This window comes from Protopterus annectens, chromosome 1.part0, assembly GCF_019279795.1.
Source record: "Protopterus annectens isolate FY-2018-M chromosome 1.part0, PAN1.0, whole genome shotgun sequence".
In the NCBI taxonomy this organism is placed as follows: Eukaryota; Metazoa; Chordata; order Ceratodontiformes; family Protopteridae; genus Protopterus; species Protopterus annectens.
This window is the reverse complement of record NC_056725.1, coordinates 151,893,525-151,906,978: the sequence shown is the minus strand read 5'-3', so window position 1 is coordinate 151,906,978 and position 13,454 is coordinate 151,893,525. Positions and strand designations below refer to the sequence as shown.

The following is a 13,454-nucleotide window of genomic DNA, read 5'->3' as shown; positions in this document are numbered from 1 at the left end:
GTTTTACATATAAGACTAGTGAGACTTATGGGTCTGTAGTTTCCAGGGTCTGTAGATGGCTCACCTTTGTGCAGAGGGATGACTGTTGTCTTTCTCCATTCATGAGGCACAAATCCTGTTTGGAGGCTACAATTAAATAGTAATTCCAGAGGCCCTGATAGGCCATGTTTCATACTATTTAGAAGGCATCCTGAGATATTGTCTGGGCCCATTGATGCAGTGTTGTTGGTCTTAGAGAGAGCATTAAGGACATGTTCCCTAGTGACAGTAGGGGGAGTTATATGTGAAGATATTTCCTGAGGGAAGGTTGAGGTGGAGACAGGAGTAAAGGTGGAGCTGAATTTATCAGCCAGGAGGTTTGCCATATCTTCTGACTCAGGATAGGTGACTCCATTTACAATAAGCTCTGCACACAATTGTATATTGCCTTTGAGGTTATGGACATAGCTAAAGAATGCTTTGTGGTTGTCCTTGGCCTGGGAGCCCAAACTTACCTCAAATTTGGCTTTGGCAGACTGTATTTGTCCTCTGAATTTTTTGCTTAGTCTGATGAGAGTGCCTTTATCCTGCTGGGTGCTGCACCCCCTAATTTTTGCCATGATTTTCTTCCTCCTCTTATATATCCAACTGATTTTGTGATTCCACCAGGGTGGCTTGCTTTTTGAGTTAGTTCTGTACTTCTTCCTGGTGGGTACAGCTGCCTCTATGCAGCCATATTAACATGCTTGTATAGGGTTTCTGTGAACAATTCTGCACAGTATATTGCAAACTTAAATAGTTTTAGTGCTCAGGCTAGCTCACATGATGTGGGCTAATTAATATGCATCTGTAGATTATGAAATGGTTCTAGTAATAAGAAAAAAAAAAAACACAAAAAGGACAAATCAAGATTTTCTAATTACTTTAGCCAAAACCAAAACTGAATATAAATACACTATACTACAAATTACAGTTCTTCATAAAGAAGCAAATAAATCTAGTACAATCAGTTCTAGAGATCATAAAATGTAAGATATCAAAATATGTTTCTGTATTTAGGACAGCATATCATTAAATTATTTCTTAAAAAAATATCATACAAAAATGAAATTCTTTTGAAAAAAATTCCATGCTCCATACTGGCCATAGAAAACTGTAAACAGAGTGGGCCAAAAAAACAAAACAAAACAAACAAAAAAAAAAAAAGTCCTTCCCTTATAACATTTTCCATATAGTGTGAGCAATTTGACTAGGTACTGAGAAGTAAGCAAGTTTATTTAAATGCAGACATTGTAAATTACATTTACTCCTTCTGTTTCCAGCTCTAAACATTTACCTCTAAATATAAATCTATAGAATAATTTGGAACAGGTGAAGCTTCTTTTTTTTATTTAGAAATATTGCAATGACAAAAGCCAGTTAATCTGAAATGTAATAATAGCAATGCATTTGTTATGGTTTGCCAACAGCAAACTTAACAGCATCTGAAGCTGCAGAATTGTTTTCCACATTCACAAGCTTTTTATTATTTTCTTTTGCAGAATGTTGGCCTAGTCACAGTTACTTCAACTCCTCTAAACTGTGGGCCCCGCCTGAGAGTGTTGCTGCAGCGACCACAGAATGAGAAACTGCTCTTACTGCTTCCTGTGGGCTATCCAAAGAAAGATGCCACTGTGCCAGATTTAAAAAGGAAACCTCTAGAAAATATCATGGTGGTTATGTAAATCACGGAGACCTCATTTTGTCAACAGATTTGAGAACACTGAGGAATGTATTTCAATGCCAGAGACTAAAATAAAAATAAATTCCTTTAATAAGAACGGGCAATAGTTTTTTTTTTATTTTTTATTACAGTATATCTTCTAAACTGAATGACAGTGGTATTCAGGCTATGTTGATCCACTTCTCTTCCACACTGTAATGTTTTGAAAGCTCCTCTTAGATTTGTTTGATATGCAGGCTATTAATTCCACCAGTTTATCTTTAACATATTTTTTTTACTTCCAGTCCTGATCTGCAAAATGTTTGATCTAATATGATGTTTCTCATCAGTTTCTTTTCATACATTTATATTATTATTATTATTAAAATGATTTTTAATGAATTTTCTGTAAAGCACTCTTTTATGAGTGTGATAGTATTCCCCTGCTGATTGCCTCATAGCATACGTGCAGACTTTTCAGATACCATGTTTATGTGCATATGTAAGTGCCTGGGGGGCTGAATAAAATGAGGACTAAACAAACTCATGGTATAATGGTAACATGTACTGATCATTTAATCAAGTGTTATATGAAACTACATTATATACTGGCTTCATACAAAATGAAGATTACAGGAGCCAAATGTGCATGTCATGTGAATAGTATCAGTACAAACAAAGGTGGTAACTGCTATCTCTGACTGATATAGAGAAAGGGTTACCAAATACACACTGTACCCACATAGCAAATAATGTTGTCAGAAATGTGAGCCCCAATAAAGTTATTGGCATAATACTGCAGGCAGGTCAGACTGCAGAATTTCATCTACCAGCTTTTTAAGTAAAAATGTGTTTTGCATGTATAATAACGCCAGTACTTTATCACTAGTATTTTCAAAATATGAGCTAAGGAAGTGGAAAATTCTGTAAAATCTAGTTGATAATATATAATCATACAATCCACTAAGAACAAATGAGTGAAATAATGTTATTGTTAACGGATGGACAAGTATGACCAAACAGTTTTTTCTTACACTGTTGTATTTCCACATTTTTTCACCCTGTCAAACAAATCAGAATGCATTGGTACCAAGAGCCTGTACTCTAAATCTTTATACTGTAGTATGTATCTCTGAATCACTTATTTTCAGCAAGAAGATGGTGTGCTCTGTGGAAGTGAAAAGTAACATATATGAGTATTCAGCATATCAGCTTATGTCTGAATGGTCCCTTTATAGTCTGGTAATGGTTATTTTCCTCTTCTGTGTACTGTCTCTCAGCACGAGTTCTTACAAATATGTATAGCCTGCATCCAGGGACATGGATAACTCCACCTACCATATCTTACGTGGTTTCCAGTGGCATATCACACACTGGATCTAGAATGACACATAAAGCCCACCTTCTCGAGGCATGACCAATACACCTGCAGACTTACTGTGACTTCCACGTACAAGACATGTAGAAAGGTTGTCCAAGTAGAGAACATCAACATATAATAATCATTGTTAGGAATAATCTCAGGCAGTATCAAACTACATCCCATCTCCCAGGTGTCAGAGCGACAAAAGAAAACTAAAAGGTTCAGAGACTCAGAAAGCCATATACTGAAGGAGTGAGGTGCCACAGAATATCCATCTCCTAAAATCACAGTCCAAGTAGTTGTTGAGAACAAAGGTGCAAACTGATGATAAAGTAGCCATGGCACAGATTAAACATTCCTGCCACAAACACTGAAAGTAACCATTCCTCGAGTGTGGTAGCCTTTCCTCACACTGGCTGAGGAGCAGTTAGCTGCTCAGTTACTGAAAGCAATGCACTCACTAGTCTGTTTGGAAGAGGTTTGCATAGTCATCACCAGATTCTCCTTGGCTATGGCAAAAGACGCAGAAGGTATGGCCATTTTCCTGAACACATATACCCTTTTTCTGATAAAAATCTGAGTTGATGATACATTTCATAGGTCAGTACTGGGCTAGCTGCCCTTGTGAACCATTTTAAGCCTAGTTAATTATGCATTATGCCATTTGTTGTGTTTGTAAAGTCAACACATTAACGATTATGCCAACCCCAAACACCCTCAAGATTATATCACCCCAGATGGGACTCATATCCACAATCACTGGTTTCGAGAGGCCAATGCCTTGTCAATTAGGCCACTGGGGCCTAAAGTTCTACTTACATCAAGATTATATCACACCAGATAGGACTCAAATCCACAATCTCTTGTTTAGGGAGGCCAGTGCCTTATCGATTAGATCATTGGGGCCTGACTTCAAAGATAAGAATGTATATCTACTTTTCCACTTCATTTTTCCACATGGAAAATGGGGAAGTGAAATGTGTGGTTTAGTGCCAGCTCACCAACAGATTTCAGGAATAAATGTGGATTCATCCCAGGAATCTATAATCCTTGTGAAAGATCAGCAACAGTTCTCTGAACTAAGGATCTAATCCTACAAGATCCTGCAGAAGAATGGACACCCTGGACAATGTCCTTTAAAAGCTGAGCTTTTGATTCACTTCATCATTCGTTTTAAATAGTTGATGGGCAAGCGTGACATCCACAACATTTAAATTCCATGGAAGAGGTCATCCTTCAAAAGTGGGAAAAGATACAGAATCACCTATAAAATAAGATTGACAAGTCTATTCTGTGAAATTTTGATGTGTTTAAGTGAAAGAAACACTCCTAAGTGAGCTACATATCATGCCAATGAAGCATCCACAATCAAACTGGCAAACATGATTGGCAGCAGAAATGATCGCCAGTAATAAGGTTGATGCGAAAAATTCATGGCTCTACCGCCTAATGACAGCAGTCTGACACTAGGAAATCTTTGATGGTAAAATGAATCTACAACCACTAGTATATCCCCATCAATGGAAGCACCTTCAAGTGTAGGGAGGTAAACAGGAGCAGTGAAAATAGTGGCTACAGTAAAAATCAAGAGGTATAGTTCTTCACTGAGGATGTCAAGCTTAAGACTTTTTAGGCCCTGTCCATGTGCAGAACTTAACAAAACTATGGGATGTCTTTCTTCACCCTAATTAAAAGAATTTTTTGTAATAGGTGATTTGGTCACATTTGGCCTAATATTAATGGGGCACCTTGACCCCATGTAGAAATAAGAAAAAGAGGATTGATGACTATGACCACCACCACCATCAAAGAAGGTTTCGGCCAGTATTATGGTAATTCCTAGGTTCTGCAACCACAGTAGTGCCTAAAGAGTGGTACTACCAGACAGTTCCTTAATAGGACCACTAGAGGCTTATCATCAAAGTAGTGGAAAACTAGGAGACCTTCACTTATGAGGCCTCTACTACCATGGCTAGAACCTTGATACAAAATTTGATTGCAAATGACAGACCAAATGATAGGACTTTGCACTGTGAATAGCATTGATCCCATGCAAACCAAATGAATATTCTGTGAGGGTACCAGGCACTGATGTGCTGGAAGGTAGAGATAATACCTTGCAGCTCAATCCAGCCCCCCTTTTGGCTGCAGGAGTTTGAACTTTTAGAGAATTCCTCCCCCTTTATTTATGAGATGTGGCTGTTACATCTTGTATATGTTGCTATTATATAATGTTTTTATAATGCTTTCATATTATGTTGTTGTATATGTATATGGGTGTCTTTAAGAGGGTGGTACTTTTAATTAGCTTGACTAATTGAATGGTTTTAAATGGAGAAGGTGCTGGTATTTATTTGAGTCTGAAGAAGCGACAGGTCGCGAAAGAGCTTACTCTTTTTTTCACATTAAAGTTATTCTTGTCCTTAAGCCGTGGTGGTTCTGTTCTTTTTTATTTTTAATTTTTGTATACTTGCTTCTGTACCGTTTGACAGAATCTTTATCCAGGATCCATTTTTTATTAGTATTCTGTGAGGGTACCAGACATTGATGTGGTGGAAGGTCTAGATAATACCTTATAGCTCAATTCAGCACCCCTTTTGGCAGCAGGAGTTGAACTTTTAGAGAATTCCTCTCACGATATTGATGTGGCACATGAAACCATTGACTTTTGTCACTGAGATCAAAGATGGCATGTCGCCCTCAGTCTACCCTGTAGAATGAATTAAAGCTGATAATAAGACCAACTTAAAGGATGAACTGCCTTAGTGACAGTGGGTGTACAGTCAGAGTTGTATCTTCTGCTACATGAATGTTGATTGATCACTTAACAAAGTTCAGCATAAGCATGTCTGTAAGATATCAAAGATGTTACCATTTGAAACTTTGTCCAGAACTCATTCGATCCTGTTTATTTATCAGTCCAGAGAACTGCTGTCCCATGTGCATCTCTTGATACTTTGATTGCACAAAAATATAATCATATTGGTGCATAATATAGATATTACGGGTGAAAGGCTTAAAAGGGTGGAATAGTATGATTGTGCAAATGTAGGCTATCATTTACAAGTTATACTGACATGGAGACATTCTGCTCTGGAGTCTTGCTAATTAGTGTGTTTCTGCCTCAACTAGTGCCGCCTGGGATGTCACTTAGTGCAGCATTATATAGTGCACAGGGCATGAGTATGCCAGAGTCAGTTAACTATGACAGCATGCACTTGAGCCTCAAAATTAAACATGGGCAGGTGTGGGAATGAGATGCTATGCACTACTCTATCTCCCTGGAGTTTTGGAGTGTGCACTGGTACTCTTTGTAAGGCCATCTTAATATAGCCATCTGACTGCTATCCCCATGTAGAAATCTACAGATCACTTATTGAAACCTTGCTATCTGAAGGCAGAGAGGATGTTCTTTGTGTTTCACTGTTGCAGTCATTACATTTGGGTTATCTGCTTGCAGTAGCCCTCAGTCGGCCTGATTAACAAAGTCTTGGGTCCTGCTTCAGTTGCTGTCTCTTCTTCCGTGATGTCAGGTCATCAGGGGTATAAAACATGCAGCCGATGCCATTGCATCAGTCTTTCTTGTTGTGCGGTGCCTAAAGCAGAAGCAGTCACAAGTGCCGGCCGGCCGACTCCTGAAATTTTCATTTTCGAGTTTCAGAACCAAAGTCTTCAACTAAAAGCTAAGTACCCCTTTGAGGAAAGTAAATAATTGCATTTCTTGTGGAAAGCAAATACCTCATAAAGATTTTCATTTATACTGTATTCCTTTCCTAGGCCCTGACCACGACGTACCTCGCTGTCAATTTTGTGCCTTATTTAAACCTCGAGCTATCCATCGTCGGTATATTTTCACTTCTAAATATTTTGGTGCTCGGTTCAATTATCCTGATATGACTACCAACATTCCAAAAAAATGCAAGGATAAAGACAGAGACAGGCCGCGGGTCTATATTAGATCAGCGAATGCTTAAAAAAGCGAACGCTGATTGATCGAACTTAAGTAAGTGAAAGCTTACAATCTCGAACTGTCAGAACAGTGATTTTTTTCCGAGGGAAAAAAATCGCTGATCCAAAACACATACACACAACACAAGCACACCAAACAAACAGCAATCCACACACATACACCTAAAATCTGACACCTAACCCTACACTAAACTATACACACACCACTAATTATCCACTTACCTTAACCCAAACCCTAACCCTAAGGTTCGTCACTATCGCACACTCATCTTACCCACTCCCTAACTCACCTAACCCGCCCTAACCCTCATGTCCATACAAATTGCACACATACCTAACCCGCGTCCTAACCCTAACTCACCTATCACGCCCTAATACTCACATCCACACAATCGCACACTTACCTGAACCCGACCCATAACTTTCCACCACAGCACTGAAAATAGTGAAGCAACAGAAACGAACAACGAAATTCTTTTCTTAGGAAAAAATTTGGGTTTCTGTTGCTTCAAAATTTTAAGCTTTCGCTTACATAAGTTTGATCAGTCAGTGTTCACTTTTTTAAGTGTTCGCTTATCTAATATAGACCCCAGGCCGCCTAGGTCTAAAGCTGCCGACGACGTTTCTCCTAAGCCAGTCGCCAGTTTGCCGGTACTCAGTGAGGTGCTTTTGCAGCCCCTGATACCCACTACTTCAGATTTGCAGGCCTCTACAGAGACCCATTCAGAGTCCGGTATGCTGCAAGACGCTTCAACTGTGGAACCTGCGGCTGTCTCTACCTTGGATGGGTCCAGAGCCGCTGTGCACTCTCTTTTGGTGAAACCTTGTATACTCTCAGGGAGCTTTTTCATTGGGAAAGTCAGGATTTCTCTGATTCTAAAAAAGAGGCTTAGGGATTTCTTACTCTTGCCCCAGCACAGGCCTTTAGCCATACCTCCTGTACTAGACATTGTTGATGCTTTTTCTGAATCTAGCTTGGCCCTTGACTCTTTACCTCCTGCTCCCAGAAAACCTGATAGATATTTCAGGGTTCCTGACTCTCACAAATTCCTTTACAAAAATCCTACTGCCGATCCTGAGACCATTTCACAGAGACCCAAGGGTATTAAAGCTACTACTGCCAAAAATCCTACCCCCTCTAATAGAGTTGATGGCGTTGGATAGATGGGGTAAGAAGGCATACACTTCTGCAACTTTGGCCATTAGAGCCTTAAACTGCCAGTTTTATATGTTAAAGTATCAGCAGCATATTATTGGATTGCTTCAACAAATAACTCTTAGGGAAGATAAGCAACTACTCTGTATAACTACCTTACCAGTTAGAGATCACCTTTTCACATTTAATTAAAATTTTAGTGAATAAAATACCATGGGAAACATACTAGGAAGGAGCAGCAAAATAAACCAAAAGCAGACTGGAAATTATATGCTACACATTATGAATTTAGCAAACCTTAAACAAAAGGCAAAGCCAGCAGCTGAGATCCATCTCATCCTATGTTTGCTGAAATTCCCAGTTTTATCTGTAGTCCGATACCTAAACAAAGTGCATAGTATTAAATCTTTGCTACCTCTGGATGCTCTGATGGATGGACAAACATCTTTCCATACTTCCATCCATCCATCCATCCATCCATCCATCCATCCATCCTTCCATTCATCCACTCATTCAACCCTTTACGCATCCACCCATTCAAATATCCATCCATCCTCATGTTTGTCTATCTATCTATCTATCTATCTATCTATCTATCTATCTATCTATCTATCTATCTATCTATCTATCTATCTATCTATCTATCCAAATAACTTGTTTACTCACACCTTTGGAGGTACTAAATTGAGCAATGTAGATCAGACTTCCCTAACCCCTCCAGCACATGCTGTGGGATCCCCAGCCACAACCAAGCAAGTAGAAATATTTAATCCCTCTAGTGTTCCCTGTTTCTGCTCCTTACTGTGTAAGCTTTTCTTATCACATAGCCCTGTAAAATATGATGGTTCAGATTTGGTAAGTGTTAGGAACAAATATTCTTGAAAAAAGTACTAATAAAGTTCATTGAAAGTCAACATGCTGTACACTGAGGAAGTTGATTAGCACAGAAATGCAAGAGAAGGTGACAAAGAAATCAGTAAGGCATTTTTAAATTTTAAGTATTAGAGAAGAGATTATATTCTTAGGAAGGAAAATACTGTATGGAAAAAACACATGCTGTGATTAAGGCACAGTTGTCTTCTAGATGAGATACCTCAGTGGAGAGAATTCATTTTCTGTCAACAGCCTATAAGAGAAGCTGCAAGGAAAACATGACAGAATCTTGACAGACAAAAACACAGTAAGGAATACAGATAAGAACAAACCAGACAAGAGCTGCATGCTGAAAACAGAACATGTGTATTAAAAAAGAAGCAAAAACATGAATGAGAGAAGTATATGCATGCAATAACAAAGAGAATCAGATAACAGAGAGAGAAGTGAGACATGACGTAGGGGGACTACTGGAGGTGAGGTTGTGGGAAATGGTACGCAGAAAGTAGATACAGAAAGAGGCAAAGACAGGTGACATTTAGTGGATACATTCAAAGAGGTTTCTGCTGAGCTGTCCGATGCTACAATACCTGTGTGTCTGAATTACTGGAAGAGACATTGAAAGCAAGTTGCTTACATCTAAGAATTGAATTCCTCAGCTGACTTTGAGACTCCTGTCAGGTCTGTGTAGTGACTGTCATCTGGAAGCTAATATTGAAGTTTTCTGTGTTGACAGGAGGCAAAACCTGCATTATCCTTAGTGTCTACTTGCTGTAGTCTGTTTTGCATAGTGTGTGTGAGTGTGTGTGTGTGTGTGTGTGTGTGTGTGTGTGTGTGTGTGTGTGTGTGTGTGTGTGTGTGTGTGTGTGTGTGTGTGTGTGTGTGTGCGTGCGTGTGTGTGTTTTAGCTGACTTTATGCTTGCACTTGCTTGCTTTAAATTAATCTGTGTTGAGATGCTTAGCACTTGCTTGTGCTGAACTGCTCAACCCTGTGCATCAGTATGACTAAATTACTGGAAGAGACACTGAACCAAGTCATTACATCTGAGTTACAGAGGTGTGCGTTACATAGTAGGTGCTTTTTCACTTACAGGTATAAATCCTGCAACTTCAATCACCTGTTTTTGCAGTCAAGCCCATTTTAAAGAAGGAGCTTGATGTTTAGAGGGAGCTGTAGCTGGCATAATGTCAAGATATTTATCTTACAAATACAAGGTACAGGGTTTGATTCTGACCTTTAGTTGTTGGCTAGGCTTGTAATAGTTTGCAGACTGATTACTAAAATATACCTCTAATCTATGTACCACCTTAGGCTTTACCTTCTGGAAATGCTCATTGGATCTAGTGTGTGTTTTGACTAGCCTTGAAGTTGAACTTGTTTGCTATAAATTGAGGTGCATTGCCTATTCTTGTTCTTCCTTATGCTAAGCTGCAATGTGCTGCATTTTACATCACCTGAAATTCCGTGCGGGGTTTTTCCATTCTACCCATTTTAAAGCTGGGTTGTGATTAGGTAGCAACATCTAGTAGCCAGTGGTGCCCTTATTCAGTTCTTCTTCATTTTTCTCTTTCTTGGAGATATGCAGTAATTGATAAGAACTGCTTGTCTTTGTTCTCTGCCTTAGTCATACGTGATAAGCACAGTGCACTTGTATGGACTGATTGGTTATTTCTGAGATTCTCATTGGATTCCTGCTCCCCTCACCTCCCACACCTATTTCACGGTCACTTTTGTTATTACCATTATACCTAACTTTTTACACCTCTTACTTTTATATAATTGTAGATACATTAAATAAATACTATAATCTATGGTCTGTCATCATTTGAACTTTTCTATTAAAATGTTTTGCTTTTATAGAATAACTCTGCACTTGCTACACATTTTTATTTTACACTCACAATTACAAATTGGTAAACATACATTAACTTCAAATGGGTCTGTCACAAAAATACCCACTCAATATGCTGCTCAATAAATACAAATGAATGGTAGGTCACTTTAAAACTATTCACTGCACATCTTATTAAAAAACATTATATGGATACCATAGGTTGATAGGTGTTTAGTAGGCTAATGACCACAAGGCCCTTTTTAAGCCTAGCCATGCATCCCAAATCTCTGATAAGTTCTGGTACCCATGATATATATAAGCAATGGCTTGGAAGATGTCTACACTTACAATGAGGGGTCTGTGAGATGAGCCATTTACAGGCTGCCTGTGTCCATTAGAGACATAGATGCCAAACCAGGATACATTTCCTGTTCCTCATCCAATTGTCCATGTTATGCTTGAATTGGTTAGGGAGGAAATCTGCTTCACATGGATGGGAAGCCTGTTCTAGAGTAGTCTCTGGGATACATACCTGGCTCTCCAGCAGGTTCTATTTATATCACAGGCAAGGTTTAAGTCTTTAGAACAGATAATTCCAGTGCTGCTTGTTTTGCAGATATGCAGGAGGTCCATCCAGGTGTGGTCTGATAGAGCACTGTATGTCAGGCATAAATCTCTCCTCAACAGCCTGTAGGAGACAATACAGTGATAAGGCCTTGAGGTGGTCGGCATAGGTCATATTACTTATGCCCTGTATTCTTTTAGTAAGGAACCTCTGTGGACATTCCAGTTGTTGCATGTGCCTGGTTAGGTACATACCAAAGTGGACATTATACTCAGTGGTAGCTCTGATGAATGCTAAATACAGTGGAACAATGACTTCCTTGGACCTAGATGCCATACCTTTGTTTATAAGTTGCACAGCATAGAATGATTTCCACACTACTATAGACATGTAATGATCAAAGGCTAGATTACTGTCTGTGTGTGTCCCCAAATCCCTGACTACTGGGTCAGCTCTTAGGTGTGTGTGTTGTCAGTATGATAGTTACCAGTGGTGGATGACTTTGTGAAGGATACTATTAAACATTTCTTGGCATTTAATTTTATGGCTTTGACACCAGGTATTTACCTAGGTCAGCCCTTCCTGGAGAACATTTGTGTCATGGGGGATCCCATGACTGCTCCTAATTTACAATCATCTGCAAATTTAGTCAGTCAGAGGGCACTGACATTAGCCTTGACTTCAGAGAAGTGAGTGCCAAAAAAGAAGCAGTCCCAGGACCAATCCTTGAGGGACTGCCATTGTGACTAGCCTCTTTGTAGAGGTGGACTCCCCAGTTCTAACTTCCTGAGTTCTGTCTTGTGAACCAGCTGGCTAATCTACTTGGTAACATAAGGGTTTTATACCTAACCTCCTGAGTATGTCAACAATGCCTGAGTTGGGTATTGTGTCAAATGCCTTGGCAAGGTCAAGGTAGGCAGTGTGAACCATTTTGCTCTCATCCATTGCTTTGCTGACCTTCTCAAAGAAGTCAATCAAATGACCTACTGTTGACAAACCCATAATCGATTGGGTTCAGTGTCTGGAGGTTTCTTATGTTATTATTGATAATTTCTATGATGATTCTTTCCATCACCTTGCATATGAGACTAGTGAGACTTATGGGTCTGTAGTTTTCAGGGTCCTGTAGGTGGCCCGCTTTTGTGCAGAGGGATGACTGTTGCTGTTATCCATTTGTGAGGCATAAAGCCTGTTTGGAGGCTACAGTTAAACAGCAATTCCAGAGGGCTTAATAGGTCATGTTTCATGCAATTTAGATAGTGGTCTTTGATATTGTTTAAGCCCATTGATGTAGTGTTCTTGGCCCTAGAGAGAGAGCATTAAGGACCTGTTACCTAATCATAGCAGGGGTGTTATATTTGATGGTATTTCCTGAGTGAAGTTTGAGGGGGGAGAGGGGTAAAGTTGGAGCCAAATTTGTTGGTCAGTAGGCTCAGTATAGGTGTCTTCATGAACTTTGCACACTATTTTGTATTGCTTTTGAGGTTGTGGACAAAGCTAAAGAATGCCTTGGGGTTGTTCTTGGTCTGGGAGGTCAAATTTTGGCTTGAGTCAACTTTCTCCTCTGCATTGTTTGTTTAGTTTGATGAGAGTGCTTTTTACCTGCCAGGTACTGCATCTCCTAATTTTTGCCATGATTTTCTTGCTTCTGTTATACAGCCGATTGATTTTGTGATTCCAACAGGGTGGCTTGTTTTTGAGTTAGTTCTGCACTTCTTCCACGTGGGTACAGCTGCCTCTATGCTGCTATTAATATGCTTGTATAAGGTTTCTGTGCACAGTTCACTGTAAGCAGAAGTGTTCTCAGGGTTTACGGGGCATGGAATTTTGCAAGATTATTACTCAACAGTAGGAAGTTAGCCTTAGGGTAGTTCCTGAATATTCCAGAGTTGGCTGGGTTTCCAGGTATTATTTTCACTTTCAAGGAGACCATTTTGTGGTCTGACCTTACCAGAGAAGACATTACACTAGGGATTTGCAGCACTCTCCCATATTAGTGACAACCAGATCCT

General features: G+C 39.4%; 1 protein-coding gene across 1 annotated transcript in view; it reads left to right on the top strand.

Moving 5' to 3' along the window:
- IYD (iodotyrosine deiodinase) overlaps positions 1-1,838 on the top strand; it is a 195,096-nt gene extending 193,258 nt beyond the window's left edge. The window contains exon 5 of the mRNA XM_044053804.1: positions 1,521-1,838. Within this exon, the coding sequence (XP_043909739.1) occupies positions 1,521-1,703 (183 nt within the window). The 3' untranslated portion in view covers positions 1,704-1,838. The remainder of the gene's footprint in view (positions 1-1,520) is intronic.
- Positions 1,839-13,454: the final 11,616 nt, after the last annotated feature.